Source organism: Hylobates moloch, unplaced genomic scaffold (assembly GCF_009828535.3).
Source record: "Hylobates moloch isolate HMO894 unplaced genomic scaffold, HMol_V3 SCAFFOLD_14, whole genome shotgun sequence".
NCBI classification, from domain to species: domain Eukaryota; kingdom Metazoa; phylum Chordata; class Mammalia; order Primates; family Hylobatidae; genus Hylobates; species Hylobates moloch.
Window position 1 is genome coordinate 94,427,886 of NW_026652289.1, and position 16,572 is coordinate 94,444,457.

A 16,572-nucleotide genomic window follows, 5' to 3' on the forward strand; every position below is an offset into this window, starting at 1 on the left:
AGGTTGATGTATAAATTTGACCTCTAGCACATAACGTAAGTTTACTTTCTTCTGTCTTAGGTGAAGTTGGACTTTTGGTTTGCAAAATCACACAGCTTACACCATTTAATGGCTATGCTGGAGCAAAGGCTCAGACAGAGAAGAAAAAACTGAGAGACGTCTTTAAGAAAGGAGACCTCTATTTCAACAGTGGAGATCTCTTAATGGTTGACCAAGAAAATTTCATCTATTTCCACGACAGAGTTGGAGATACATTCCGGTTGGTTTTTCTGAATCATTGAGCCAAAAACAAACACACACACACAGTTTGGCTCACTCCTAGTGGAATCGCATTCCACTTTGGTTATGGTGCATTTCCTTCTCTATCTTTGGCACATCAGGTCAAACTCCTGTGTTCCCAGAGAATGAGAAATGAAGTGCATGAAGTGTCACTCTGCAGTGCACAGTTAACTTTGCTGAGCAACACCAGATGAGAATAAGGCAGGAAACCTGTATCTGATTTCTGGAGACAAAAGTACATTTAACTCCTCTTGTTTCTCCTGCATTATTACTGGTCACTCTTAGGACAGCCAAGGATTTTCACCTTTCCAATCAAGGAGGTGTTTAGATAAAATCAGATGCAAATTAATGTGGAGCTGATCTAGTTGAAGAGGAGGTGAGAGGTTCGGAGCCCCTTCCTCCAACCCCTTTCATCCCCAACCAGATGGTTTCCCACAGAACCCCCAGGTCAGCACGAGGAAGTTTGGAAGTCCTTCTAACAGACCGTGGAATTAACTTCCAACCATAGCACAGTCCTCCAGCCTCATGACACAGCTTCCTTCCTGTGTAAACTCCCTGAGGGCAGGCCCTGTGTCTGCCTGTTCACCCCCAGCACCTACCATGGTGCTTGGTGTCACTTTTTGCATGAATGAATGAGGAAGGGATGGAAGTTGTCTAACTGCAGTAGAAAGACAGCAGGTGGAATGAGGAGAACCAGGCTCACCTCTCCCACTGAGCAGCAGTGGTAAAAAGACAGATAACCATTCTGGACCTCAGTCCTTTTGCCCTTGAGATGAGGGTCACGATGATTCTCAGGGTCCTTCCATCTCTACTATTCCGTGTCTTAAGATCCATATCACTTTATGCCATCTTCATGTTATTAAGAAGATACTTCTGGGAGGGCTAAAGAATTTTTAATGGGCCAGGCATGGTGGCTCATGCCTGTAATCCCAGCAGTTTGGGAGGCCGAGGCGGGTGGATCACCTGAGGTCAGGAGTTCCAGACCAGCCTGGCCAACATGGTGAAATCCTGTCTCTACTAAAAGTACAAAAATTGCTGGACATGGTGGCACGTGCCTGTAGTCCCAGCTATTTGGGAGGCTGAGGCAAGAGAATCACTTGAACCTGGGAGACGGAGGTTACAGTGAGCTGAGATTGCCTCACTGCACTCCAGCCTAAGTGACAGAATGAGACTCTGCCTCAAAAAAAAAAAAAGAATTTTTAATGAAAACAAAATTTAACTCTTTATTAAGTGAAAAATAGCACCTGGTTGGGCCTTAACATTAGAATCTCCCTGTAACTAAAGTATGATTTTTTTTCCTTTCTTGTTGCCATGAGACCCTGAAATAAAATATGAAGTTCTATTAAAGAGAACTTCAGAAACTGAATTAAATAGCAACTGAGTTAGTAAATGAGAAATTGAGAGACCTAAACACAGCAGAAAATCGTTGAGATTTCTTTCTAATTTCCACTGCCTTTCTTAGCTAGGGCTATATTTTAACATTAGAACATTACTCTGTGTGTTGTGTTTCATGTGGTAACATTGAAATTCCACATTTTGTTATCTAGGTCTATACTTTTCCCTTTTATGCCTCAAGCAAGATACCCCGGCCAGGACTAAGTTGGGGAGTCTGAGGGCCAAGGTGAGGAACACGAGATCAGGACCATGCAGAAATCTAAAGGAAACACCAGCCCTCCGACATTGCGACCTGGGCCAGAAACCACCAGTGACCTCTGCTAACTTTGTCGTTTCTTCCAGGTGGAAAGGGGAAAATGTGGCCACCACTGAAGTTGCTGATATAGTTGGACTGGTTGATTTCATCCAGGAAGTAAATGTTTATGGAGTGCATGTGCCAGGTATATACAGGATATGATCTGTACCTAAACCCATAGAGTAACTGAACATAATTTTAGCCTCAAGGTGAAGTTTGTCGTTGCTTTCTCCTGCCGTCCAGAGTTAAACAGCTCTTCCAGCTGCCAGGGAGTAAGGAGCTTATGTCTGGCTTATGTTCCATGATAAAAGCCAACTCAGTGCATCTGAACATGGCCTTCTCTTCAGTTCACCTCCCAGCCATTCTTGGGCTCTCAGGCAAACAAAGTCTCCAATATGGGAGCTCCATGCCACATTTGGTACACCTCAAGAAAAGTCGTGTCATGCTTAAGAGCTGGGAAATGGTGTCCTGGCCTCTGAACTAGGAGGCACAAAGAAGAGCCAGTGCAGTTGCTAGAAGGAAAAGCTGGGGAAAAGTGGATTTTGTATAGCCTCTTCTTTTTAAGATTTCTAAGCCCAGTTCACCCCACTAAGTTTCAGAATCATCACACAAGAATGTTGTCACTGCAGCTTCATCTGCAGATCCGCTTCTGCCAGCAGAGTCAGGAGGGCCAGTATCTGACCTTGAATCCTGGCTTCAACGTCTGCTGGCTGTTTGACTGCAGGCAAACCACTAAAATTAAGGATAATGCCAGCCGTGCAGTTAAGGTTGTCAAGAGAACAAACTCATTATAATTACATCAACGCTAAGCATATATTTATCAAATATATACATAAGGGTTGTTGTGACAATAAATTACATTAATAATAGATGTCAGAGAGGATTCCAGCCTCCAAATTACTGTCCAAATATAAGGCATTCGGGGTATTATTATTCCCCCACAACTCATATTTGGGATTCCCACCCATATTCAAAGTAGAAATCCAAAAGTCCCTTTTTCCCAAACTCTGACACTTCTATGTGGCCTTGTGCTTGTTATTTTTTAAAGAATATTCCAGGCCGGGCGTGGTGGCTCACTCCTGTAATCCCAGCACTTTGGGAGGCCGAGGCGGGCAGATCATGAGGTCAGGAGATCGAGAGTATACTGGCCAACGTGGTGAAACCCTATCTCTACTAAAAATACAAAAATTAGCTGGATGTGGTGGCATGTGCCTATAGTCCCAGCTACTCTGGAGGCTGAGGCAGGAGAATCGCTTGAACCAGGGAGTCGGAGGTTGCAATCAGCTGAGATCGTGCCATTGCACTCCAGCCTGGGCAACAGAGCAAGACTCTGTCTAAAAAAAAAAAAAAAAAAAAGAATATTTAAGTCCGGACACAGTGGCTCACACCTGTAATCCCAACACTTTGGGAGGCCAAGGCAGATGGATCACTTGAGGTCAGGAGCTTGAGACCAGCCTGGCCAACATGGCAAAACTTAGTCTCTACTAAAAACACAAACATTAGCCAGGGGTGGTTGTTCACATCTGTAATCCCAGCTACTTGGGAGGCTGAGGCAGGAGAATCACTTGAACCCAGGAGACGAGGTTGCAGTGAGCCAAGATCTCACCACTGCACTCCAGCCTGGGTGACAGAGTGAGGCTCTATCTCAAAAAAACAAAAAGAATATTCAAGAATATCTCTTGCTTGTTCCTCCCCAACTCTAGGACAATGACACGAGGGGAAATGTGGCCACATCTTGATGTGAGAGGGGACAGAATGGAAGGGGGTGTGAATACTCCCGTTGGAGAACTCCCCAGGCCTTATGCTGAGTTAACACAAGGGTCTAAGTTGTGGTTGTCAGCCATTGTGCCACCCTAGGCTCTTGCAGACCCTTCCTCAAATGTCGTGTATGTGTCTAAATGCTTGATTTTAAAAAGAAGAATCATACAAACGAGTATGTATGAGGTAAGAGAATCTAGAAGATGAAACAGAAGGAGCTAGCCTAGTGTTCCTCGAAGTGGGTCCCCAGACCAGCAGTGTCAGCATTCCCCAGGAGTCTGTTACAAGTGTAATTTCTCAGGCCCACCCCACTACCAAGTCAAAATCTCTGGGGCGGGGCCAGGAAACTGTGCTGGCACAAACACCCCAGAGATTCTTAAAAACACTGGAAGTCTGATTTAGGGGGTGATGAAAATGCACTAGAACTAGATCCTGGTAATGATAGTACAACATTGTAAGTGTGTAAAATACCACTGAATTGTACACTTTTTTTTTTTTTTTTTGAGACAGAGTTTTGTTCTCGTTGCCCAGGCTGGAGTGCAATGGTGCGATCTCGGCTCACTACAACCTCTGCCTCCCAGGTTCAAGCGGCAATTCTCCTGCCTCACCCTCCTGAGTAGCTGGGATTACAGGCATGCATGACCACGCCCGGCTAATTTTGTATTTTTAGTAAAGATGGGGTTTCACCATGTTGGTCAGCCTGGTCTCGAACTCCTAACCTCAGGTGATCCACACCCCAACCTTGGCCTCCCAAAGTGCTGGGATTACAGGTGTGAGCCACCACGCCCTGCAAACTGTACACTTTAACATGAGTTGGAATGATAAATTTTATGTTATGTGTTTATCACAATTTAAAAAACACACACACACTAAAGTCTGAGAAGCACTAAAGCCCAGTTGTTCCAAAAATTTGGCCAATCATCAGAACCATCTGGGAAACTTTTTAAAGCCTAGATCTAATGGACCAGAAGCTCTGGAGTATGGGACTCAGAATCTGCATGTCTTTTTTAATTCCCAGGTGAATCTAATGATCAGTGAGTTCTGGGAGCCACTGAAACAGAACAAAGGGAAGGAGGTTGACAGTCGTACAGTGTCGGCAGACAGTCAGATCGGATGAGGAGCAGGTGTGTTCTGTGCTGCTCCAGTGATCAGAACTAAAACCAAGGAATTAAAATGACCAGGGAGCCAATGTTAGCCTGAGAACTCCCCTGTAACCAAAGGAACCATCAATAGAATGGGCTTGTCTCCCAGGATAGGAAATGCCCCCACCAACTAGGGCACGTAAAGAGAAGCTGGATGTCCACCTGGGATCCTGGGAGAACTCTTGCAGCAGTGAAAGATTAAATTCTAAAGTCCCTCCCAACTTTCAGATTCTGTGAGTCCCCCTGCCACAACTGCTGCTGTCTGGCCCCCCATCCACAGAGGCCAGTCCCATTCCAAACTAGAAACGCAGCAGTACTGTCTGAAGTAAGGCATCATTCCACTATGGGTGACTCTGCACAAGGCAGTCATACATCTCGGCTTTGGACCAGGAGAGAATTTCTAGGTTTGGGCCTGGAGTGGAGTTCACTTTTTCTAGGTGTCACACCTGAACTGCCCAACTACTCTGTAGAACTTTCTGCAATGATGGAAATGTTTCATATGTGCACTGTCCAGTATGATAGCCAATAGCCACCATGTCACTATGGAACACTTGAAATGTGGCTAGTGCAACTAAGGAACTGAATTTTTCATAATATTTAATTATAATTGATTTTAGTTTTAATAGCCACAAATAACCAGTGGGTGTCATATTAGACAGTGCAGCTCTAGAGAACCCTTGGCCAGAATTGACCTTTACAATTAGCCCAGAGCTCCTGTAGGCTGGAACCATCCCCGCCGAAGCTGAACTAGTCCCAAACCACCCTCCGAGAGTTGGGGCAGAGGCCTGAGACCTAACAGGCCCATTTGCCCCTAGGTCCAGCGTTGCTACTACCAGAGCAAGAAGCAAGGAGACGGTGAATGCGGAGGATTTCTGTTGCATGAGCCTTAATTCTAAAAGGAGCTTATTGGAGACACTTGAGATTTCAAAGACAGGTGCTAGGGACCCTAAACTAAGAGGATGTGGTGCCACTGCCTCTCTCCCTCAGACAAGGAGCAAACCAAATGATGGGGCGTCTTTTTTTCCTTTTGCTGTTTGCCTTCTTCAGAGCTACAGGTAAACACACAATCACCATAGGAGAGATTTCGAAAGCTGGGGCCCAGGTAACCAAGGGAGGCTCCTGTCTCCTCTCGGATTACAGCTGAGTAGTTTAGGGAAGTGGATCTGGACTCCCGCTGGGTCTGCTGGATCAGGTAGAAGATACATTAATACCTAATTACCACTGTCCTCACAAGAAGGCAGTGGTAATTGTTGGAAACTGCTCTGGGCTAAATTCCCTGATGTAGGATCTGTTCTCTCTGTGGAGAGCACATCCTCTTGGGACTAATGGGCCTTAACGGGAGGGCACAAAACAGCTCCTCCCTGTGCCTGCCTTCACCTCCTGTCTCACATCCTCTGCAAAATGCAGACAAGAAAAGTCATTAGAACCTTGATTAGATAAGTAGGTCTCCAAGATGGTATTTGTGCCCAGAAGTGCAACAAACCTGACGTTGCAACCTGAAGAACAACCCAAGCTCAATAAGTCATGCCTGACAGTGGAGCAAGGACTTTCACTGGAGTCAAAAGTAACTTCCTGTAGCCACCAGTCCAACCTACTCCCTACTCAGATGTGTTTGTATAGGCTGCTAGAAAGAAGGATGATGCTTATAAGCACAGGATCTGGAGCCAGGCTGCCTGAATTCAATTCCGTACCCTGCCTAGTATTTGCTGTCTGACCTTGAATAAGTCTCTTAATGTCTTTAAGCCTCAGTTTCTTCATCTGTAAAATGGAAATAACAGCTGTATCTCTTCAGAAGGTTGTTATGAGGGTTGAGATCATCAATACAACACACTTAGTATAGGGCCTGGAATATAATATTCAACCGTTATTATTGCTATTAGTACAATCACTTTACCGTATCTTTGACATGTATTTGTAATAAAAATTCCAGCTATCCACATGAAACCCATGCTATAAATGTTGTCTGAGCCCACAGTTCTTTGAACTAATAAAGCATCATAAATAGCCATAACACATCTAATTTTTTCCCACTTTATTTCTAGATCATGAGGGTCGCATTGGCATGGCCTCCATCAAAATGAAAGAAAACCATGAATTTGATGGAAAGAAACTCTTTCAGCACATTGCTGATTATCTACCTACTTATGCAAGGCCCCGGTTTCTAAGAATTCAGGTGAAATCTCTTATTATCAAGTTCAATGATCTGCTCTCTTGGAGATTCCTACCTCTTAGGGAACAACTTGCCTTCTCCCAGGATGACTACATTTGCCAAATTTTCACCACCCTTTCCAGGAAGCTCAGAAAAGTGTCATAGACCAATAAGGAAGTGGTAACATCAGGCTGGGTGCGGTGGATCACGCCTGTAATCCCAGCACTTTGGGAGGCTGAGGTGGGAAGATTGCTTGAGCTCAGGAGTTCGAGACCAGCCTAGGCAACATAGTGAGACTTCATGTCTACTAAAAATGAAAATTTTTTAAAAAGGCCGAATGCGGTGGCTCACACCTGTAACTAACACTTTGGGAGACGGAGGCGGGTGGATCACCTGAGGTCAGGGGTTCGAGATCAGCCTGGCTAACATGGTGAAACCCAGTCTCTACTAAATATACAAAATTAGCTGGGCGTGGTGGTGCATGCCTGTAGTCCCAGCTACTCGGGAGGCTGAGGCAGGAGAATTGCTTGAACCTAGGAGGAGGAGGTTGCAGTGAGCTGGGATCACGCCACTGCACTCCAGCCTGAGCAATGGAGTGAGACTCCATCACCAAAAAGAAAAAAAAATTAGCCAGGCATGGTGACGCGCACTTGTAGTCTCATCTACCTGGGAGGCTGAGGCAGGAGGATGAGGATTAGTTGAGCCTGGGAAATCAAGGCTGCAGTGAGGTATGATTGCACCACTGTACTCCAGCCTGGGCATCAGAGCAAGGCCCAGTCTAAAAATCTATATATCAGAAAACAGCTAGTAGAAATCCAGTCCTAAACCCTCTCTCCTTACAATGACAGGCCAGTTCATTCAGCAAGAGGCTTAGCACAGAACTCACAAAGTCTGTTTGGCGAGTCCCGACAGACATCGCAAATACAAATGCTCTGATCCTGTTCGTTGTTTCCAGTTTTAAAGAATACAGAAATCCACAGAAGTTCTACACCTTTCTATGGTGTGAAATTTAATTGGACATTAGCCAGCTGGAATTGCCTAAGACGTAACTATCACCGCTAGGGGGATTTTTTCTTCTTCCTCCAACATTAACCCTTTAGTTGCTTTAATACTCTCACTTTTTTTTTTTTTTTTTTTTTTGAGATGGAGTCTCGCTCTGTTGCCCAGGCTGGAGTGCAGTGGCGCGATCTCGGCTCACTGCAAGCTCCGCCTCCCGGGTTCCCGCCATTCTCCTGCCTCAGCCTCTCCGAGTAGCTGGGACTACAGGCGCCCGCCACTACGCCCGGCTAATTTTTTGTATTTTTAGTAGAGACGGGGTTTCACCGTGGTCTCGATCTCCTGACCTCGTGATCCGCCCGCCTCGGCCTCCCAAAGTGCTGGGATTACAAGCCTTTTACTCTCACTTTTAGACTTTGAGCTCTGTGATTCTGTAGCTGAAGACTTGACAAAGGAGGTCTTAAGATTCCAGATATTGTGTGTATAGGATTATTCCTGTTAATAACGGAATTATTCATTGGAATTATATTCCTGTTAAAGTGCACCAACATTTGCTTTGCAACCAGATAGTAAAGAGGCATCAAAATGAAATATCCTCAGATATTTTAAGAGAAAACAGAGTTGTCTGTAAATGATCCGTCCTTCTACTCCCACCATGAGTCAGGATATCCTAGCGGTACCTGAAGCCTTACCAAGCAATAGGCACCACCCCTCTGCTCAGAAATCTCTGCACAGGTATCTCATCCTCGGCAGGTCCTCCCTCCCCACAGGTGATCCTAAAGCTTTAAGGGAATAAAAAATACCTCCCAAAGGGCTCCCTAACGGAGATCCTGCAAACAGAATGTATGGGTATCATATAAAACTTTCACTTCACTAGAAAATGTAGAAAGTGGATGTTACTTGCCCCTACCACAAAAATGATATCTATGTGAGGTAATCCATTTGCTAACTAGCTAGGTTTAACTATTCCACGATGTATATGTACTTCAGCACATCATATTATACACGAGAAAAACACACGTTATCTGTCCACTTAAAAATAAATAAAAATTGAAAACTTTTTTTAACTTTCACTTCCCAGCTCTCACATGAGCCAGGGATGCTAAGGATTTGCTGGATCCCCATGCCCCACCCCTATCACTTGCCCTGCATCCTAATCTATTGCAAAATGCAACCACAATGTGGATTATTTGATGTTTTTCAGGACACCATTGAGATCACTGGAACTTTTAAACACCGCAAAGTGACCCTGGTGGAGGAGGGCTTTAACCCCGCTATCATCAAAGATGCCTTGTATTTCTTGGACGACACAGCAAAAATGTATGTGCCTATGACTGAGGCCATCTATAATGCCATAAGTGCTAAAACCCTGAAACTCTGAATATTCCCAGGAGGATAACTCAACATTTCCAGAAAGAAACTGAACGGACAGCCACTTGATATAATCCAACTTTGATTTGATTGAAGATTGTGAGGTGCAGTTTTTGTAGGAAATTATGCATACCAGTAAAGGGAGACTTTTTTAAATAACAGTTGAGTCTTTGCAAGTAAAAAGATTTAGAGATTATTATTTTTCAGTGTGCACCTACTGTTTGTATTTGCAAACTGAGCTTGTTGGAGGGAAGGCATTATTTTTTAAAATACATAGTAAATTAAAAATGAACACCAACATGTGAGATGGCACTGTCTCTGTGTTCTTTCCTCACTTTATTCTAAATACAAAGCCTGTGTCAATTACTCCAAAGCCTGAAGTCCTCACTGGTAACTTTTCATAGGTGTCCCATTCATAAGAGTAAAAAGACGTTCTAGGTAAAAATGGCTGGGAACAGGGGGTGGGGTGAGGGGTGGTAGGGTGAGGAGGCTAGATCAGCAGTGGCCAACACAATGGAAATCTACTCCGATGTGAGGAGGCCAACTTTCCCTACCCGGAGGCATCCTGTCCACTGTGTATAGGTGGCATTATCCAACAGGTAATAATGCCATCTGTAGTCCTTACAGGAGCCTAATTCTACGGCATCAGAGTTCTGTACCCAAAAGGTGTTCAGGCCGGGCGCAGTGGCTCACACCTATAATCCTAGCACTTTGGGAGGCCAAGGCAGGTGGATCAAGAGGTCAGGAGTTCAAGACCAGCCTAGCCAAGATGGTGAAACCACATCTCTACTAAAAAAATACAAAATTAGCCAGGCACAGTGGCAGGCACCTGTAATCCCAGCTACTCGGGAGGCCGAGGCAGGACAATCACTTGAACCCAGGCGGCAGAGGTTGCAGTGAGCCAAGATCACACCACTGCACTCTAGCCTGGGTGACAGAGTGAGATGCCATCTTAAAAAAAAAAAAAAAAAAAAAAAGGTGTTCAATACATTTTAGCTACATCAGGGGTTGCAAACTCAAGTGTCTTCAGAATTCACATAGGTAAGGTGGATGAGAAAAGCAGGTCACAAATGAATGTGGTAAACTTGGGGACGACCACTAAGCTTCAGTCAGCTAAATACAGGTCAAGTATTGCTGGAATTTTCTAATTATTCAGAAAACAGAAATCCATCAGAACTTATTAACATTAGTGTCACTAAAGTTGATCTACAACAACCCCCCCCCCCCCACACACACACACACACACTCTCTCACAACTACTAATTTGACTGGCTTTTTAAAAAGAAAACAGAAATCCAGATATGTATGTGAATCTCCCAGTTTTTGAAATCTGAAGTCTCAAAATTTTTAAAACTTCTATGCATCCCAAATAAAATGTGTGTCTGGGCCAGATAAGTGCCAGCTGTCCAGTTAGGACCCGAGTCCCACTTACATGTGCCCCTACTCCTCAGATGGCAACTGGTTTCACTCCAAAGCCAGTCTCCTGCCCACAGACCCTTTTCAAGGACCGGAGGACCTTTAGGGCGGCACAGGAGGCTTTGGGAAATTCTGAGGAGCTCTTTCACATAAGCCCTTTCCCCTTAGACCCAGCTGCCTCCCTTCCTGGGTTTCATTGCTTTACCTCTGCATGTATGAGCTGCAACAGAATTCCAGGAGCAGGTCATGGGTGGCAGCATTCAAGATGACATGTACCTTACCTAGAGCTTGTCCTAGGCATGGGAGCATCATGGTCATTGAGTTCACACCAGAAAGCATGGCCCAAGTTTACCACAGCCTCCCTAGAAGTTTCTGTCATGGAGTTTCCTTCTCTAGAGGACATCTTCAGATGACCAGGAGCTGGTATGGCGTGCTAATTCTCCCCCCAGTTTAGTCCCCATAAAGCCCCAGGCAAACATTTCTAGGACTTCTCAATGATATATGATGAGAGGTGTTGTCACCCCCAGCCCCAACAGAGTACTAGAAATATTTTTTTAACTATCTCCACTCTTTTGGGTGACTTTAAGAAGAATCATGACCAAAATCCTTGCCCCCACTCATTACACCTAACAATAAACATTTCCTGAGTGCTTAATATACACCAAGGACTTGAGGAGGGCCTAAAGAAAACTCTAGATAGGCTGCACCTTTGTGAATTTTGCCAGTAATTAGAATGATTATTGTTTGTGGGTCAGCACTTGGGAATTTTTGCAAAATTATCTCTGCCTTTGAGTTACAGGAGAATGTGAACCCAAGTAGTGGGAGATAGGACAGCCTTTGAGTATCACGTTGTGCAATTGTGTTACCTGGAATCTTGTCAAATGAGAAGCGGGTTGTCAGCAGGGGTTATGTTAGAGTAGTGGCTTCATTCTGTGTCACAAGGGGTATCTTTTTGGGTAAGAGGTCAGCATTTACACTGTTGGCCAGAATATTCGTGTTATATTAACCAGAGCCTGCTTGCCCTGATCTCATTTGACCCATGTTTTAGACCTTCCAGTAAGAAACTCAGAGACCCAGGTCCTCACATCCACACCCTGCCCAGCTCTGCCTCCCAGCCTGATGGTTTCGTCAGTCTCCCACTTCCCCACACCTCCCTGAATCTGGCCAGGTAACACAGCTCCATTGAGATAAATAGAGACACCCCCACAATGTCCTCAGCCCCTAGGTTTGCACGTATGTAAACAATTTTAAGCCATCACTTATGAGAGATAATACCTTAAAGTCTGATTTTTCTCTTTTAAAAGGGTAAGAAATTGTGCCCAAGAAATACCTGCACAAGTCATTCTCATTTGAAAATATAAGTGAATTTAAAAAAATAAGCTGATATCCATGTAAATTATCCAACAGGGCTTTGATTTCAAATATATTGTTTGGAAACCTGTAATCAGTGCATAGATGGGATGCTATAGGCACCAAAATAATTTGGGGATAAAAGCAGGAAATGTCAGCCTCTGAAATGGAAGCTAATGAGAATCAGTATTAAAATGGGTAAAGTTAGCCAGGCATGGTGGGGTGTGCCTATAATCCCAGCTACTCGGGAGACTGAGGCAGGAGGATCATTTGAGCCCAGGAGTGTGAGTCCGGCCTGGGCAACATAGTGAGACCCCATCTCAAAAAAAAAAAAAAAAATAGGTTTAACTAACTGCAACGACTCAACCTAAGAGATTATTTGCTAAATGTGTCGCTCATTCATACATCCACCCTACAAGCACTTAGTGGGTGCCTGCTACGGACCAAGAAATGTTCTCAGCACAAGAGTGCTGAGTCCCATCCGCCCAAACTAGAATTGGAGTTTGCAGTTCTAACAAGTGCCCAGGTGAGGCTAATGCTGTGGGACGGGGGCCACATTTGGGGAATCACTGACAGCCTGAGTTATACATCAGGTGTACTTACTTAGTGGGTAACTCAGTTCCTCAGAGCCGGGTCATCCCTTACTAACTGAGGCTCAGCTCTTAAATCAAGTGGCTCAAAGTGCAGCCCCCAGGAGAGGCCCAGCATCAAGAAGCACCTTGTCATCACAAGCCTGCAATTGCTCTTGGAAATTTACATCAATTAGAGCTTATATCTGCTTGCTAGATAATACACATATATTGTGATTTGCTATAGCAAACGAAAAGCAATCCTAGAGAGTAGCTAGTCAAACCTCTTTACTTGATAAATGAAAAAACTGAGGCCTGAGGTTAAGTGACATGACTAAAGTCACACAGCTAATTGACATCACTAAGCTCTCACCTAGTACTTGCAGGAAGGGAGTATCGCCATAGACGACAGTTCTGAGTGTGGTCCCTGAGCCAGCAGCATCAGCAGCACCTGGGAACTTGCTGGACCGACAAATTCTTGGACCCTGAAAAATTCTAGACCTACTGAATCAGAAACACAGGCGGTAGGCCCAGACATCTGTGTTTTGACAAGCCAAAGCCCTCCTGGTGTTACTGATGTGGACTCAGTTTGAGAATCACTGGCTTAGAGCAGTGCACAAGCTTTACTGTGCAGGAGAATCACTTGGGGACACCAGTGCTTTGACTGCTTGGAGTGCAGTGAGTGCTTGGGGCACACACACTGCTTTGAGTAGCACGTCAATCTAAAGCAGTGATTCCCTGATGTCACCGCACATTAGAATCATCTGGGGAGCCGTCAAAAATCCCAAAGCCCAGGCCCATGCCATATCAACTACATCAAGGATTCTGGGAGTGGGAACCAAGCATCAGTATTTGTTTAAGGACCTCCAAGTGATTCCAGTATGCAGCAAAGCTCAGGGATCACTAGTAGAGAACAAGGGGCAAGTTTTCAGCTTTTGGCCAGATGCAGTGGCTCACACCTATAATCACAGCATTTTGGGAAGCCAAGACAGGAGGAGCTCTTGAGGAGTTCACAATCAGCCTAGGCAACATAGGGAGACACTGTCTCTACAAAAACATTTTTAAAAATAGCCAGGCCAGGCATGGTGGCTCACGCCTGTAATCCCAACACTTCGGGAGGCCAAGACAGGAGGATCACCTGAGCCCAGGAGTTCCAGACCAGCCTGGGCAACATAGGGAGACCCTGACTCTATAAAAAGTTATATTAGCCAGGCACAGTGGTGTGTACCTGTAGTCCCAGCTACTCGGGGGACTGAGGTGGAAAGATAGCTTGAGCCTCAGAGGCTGAGGCTGCAGTGAGCTGTGTTCACACCACTGCACTCACAGAATGAGACCCCATCTCAAAAATAAATAGCTACTTGGGAGGCTGAAGCAGGAGGATCACTCAAGCCCAGGAAGTCGAGGCTGCAGTAAGCCATGATCGTGCCTCTGCACTCCAGCCTGGGTAAGAGAGAAAGCACTAGTCTCCAAAAAAAAAAAAAAAAGCTTTAAACTCTTAACAAAGATTCTTTTCTTGACCAAACTCTAGCTAAGCTCCTCTGAGCCCCCCTTCTCGACTAGGCCTCAACCTTTGCCTATAAAGACTTGAACAAACATTATTTCTCATAGCTCAAGGTCACATCCCTAAGATGATCCTAGCTCACCTTAAAGTGCCTGCTTAAGAAAACTCAAAGCTGCCGAAAGAATTAACTGTTTGTTCCAGCCAACCCCTGAACACAGGCCCCTGACTCCCAGTATCTGTGGGAGGGTAAGAGTCTTACTTCAAAAACACCAGTTAGCAAACCCAGAGGGGTTTCACATCAACCACTTTCCACTTTTTGTAATTTTTCACATTCCTGACTCTTCTAAGTCTAGGCTGGCCTTCTCCCTATTCTCCCATTCACCCTGTGAAATGCCTAGTCACCTTTGCACAAATCCAAGTTGAGTTCAGTTCACACGGGACCCTTTTCCCTATTGTCATAGTATATTACTGTTTAACATCTATCCTTAAAGTTCTAACTAATGTCCAGCTTTGTTTGTCTTTAATACTCTTTACATAACCCATTTCAGAGTCACAACCTATCAAAGTACCATCTGAAATGGAAATAAAATTATGTGTTTGCATTTTATGAAGCCAGCATCGTCCTGATACCAAAGCCTGGCAGAGACATAACCAAAAAAGAGAATTTCAGACCAATATCCTTGATGAACATTGATGCAAAAATCCTCAATAAAATACTGGCAAACCGAATCCAGCAGCACATCAAAAAGCTTATCCACCATAATCAAGTGGGCTTCATCCCTGGGATGCAAGGCTGGTTCAACATACGCAAATCAATAAATGTAATCCAGCATATAAACAGAACCAAAGACAAAAACCACATGATTATCTCAATAGATGCAGAAAAGGCCTTTGACAAAATTCAACAACCCTTCATGCTAAAAACTCTCAATAAATTAGGTATGGATGGGACGTATCTCAAAATAATAAGAGCTATTTATGACAAACCCACAGCCAATATCATACTGACTGGGCAAAAACTGGAAGCATTCCCTTTGAAAACTGGCACAAGACAGGGATGCCCTCTCCCACCGCTCCTATTCAACATAGTGCTGGAAGTTCTGGCCAGAGCAATCAGGCAGGAGAAGGAAATAAAGGGTATTCAATTAGGAAAAGAGGAAGTCAAATTGTCCCTGTTTGCAGATGACATGATTGTATATCTAGAAAACCCCATTGTCTCAGCCCAAAATCTCCTTAAGCTGATTAGCAACTTCAGCAAAGTCTCAGGATACAAAATCAATGTACAAAAATCACAAGCATTCTTGTACACCAATCACAGACAAACAGAGAGCCAAATCATGAGTGAACTCCCATTCACAATTGCTTCAAAGAGAATAAAATATCTAGGAATCCAACTTACAAGGGATGTGAAGGACCTCTTCAAGGAGAACTACAAACCACTGCTCAATGAAATAAAAGAGGATACAAACAAATGGAAGAACATTCCATGCTCATGGGTAGGAAGAATCAATATCATGGAAATGGCCATACTGCCCAAGGTAATTTATAGATTCAATGCCATCCCCATCAAGCTACCAATGACTTTCTTCACAGAACTGGAAAAAACCACTTTAAAGTTCATATGGAACCAAAAAAGAGCCCGCATCGCCAAGTCAATCCTAAGCCAAAAGAACAAAGCTGGAGGCATCATGCTACCTGACTTCAAACTATACTACAAGGCTACAGTAACCAAAACAGCATGGTACTGGTACCACAACAGAGACATAGATCAATGGAACAGAACAGAGCCCTCAGAAATGATGCCGCATATCTACAACTATCTGATCTTTGACAAACCTGACAAAAACAAGAAATGGGGAAAGGATTCCCTATTTAATAAATGGTGCTGGGAAAACTGGCTAGCCATATGTAGAAAGCTGAAACTGGATCCCTTCCTTACACCTTATACAAAAATTAATTCGAGATGGATTAAAGACTTAAATGTTAGACCTAAAACCATTAAAATCTTACAAGAAAACCTAGGCAATACCATTCAGGACATAGGCGTGGGCAAGGACTTCATGTCTAAAACACCAAAAGCAATGGCAACAAAAGCCAAAACTGACAAATGGGATCTAATTAAACTAAAGAGCTTCTGCACAGCAAAAGAAACTACCATCAGAGTGAACAGGCAACCTATAGAATGGGAGAAAATTTTTGCAACCTACTTATCTGACAAAGGGCTAATATCCAGAATCTACAATGAACTCAAACAAATTTACAAGAAAAAAACAACCCCATCAAAAAGTGGGCGAAGGACATGAACAGACACTTCTCAAAAGAAGACATTTATGCAACCAAAAAACACATGA

At 44.2% G+C, this 16,572-nt stretch overlaps 1 protein-coding gene across 1 annotated transcript in view; it reads left to right on the plus strand.

Moving 5' to 3' along the window:
• The window catches only part of SLC27A2 (solute carrier family 27 member 2), a 51,591-nt gene extending 41,901 nt beyond the window's left edge, over nucleotides 1-9,690 (plus strand). The window contains exons 7-10 of the mRNA XM_032174819.2: nucleotides 61-259; nucleotides 2,017-2,114; nucleotides 6,912-7,042; nucleotides 9,219-9,690. Coding sequence (XP_032030710.1) covers nucleotides 61-259; nucleotides 2,017-2,114; nucleotides 6,912-7,042; nucleotides 9,219-9,395 — 605 coding nt within the window. The 3' untranslated portion in view covers nucleotides 9,396-9,690. The remainder of the gene's footprint in view (nucleotides 1-60; nucleotides 260-2,016; nucleotides 2,115-6,911; nucleotides 7,043-9,218) is intronic.
• The last annotated feature ends 6,882 nt before the right edge of the window (nucleotides 9,691-16,572 follow it).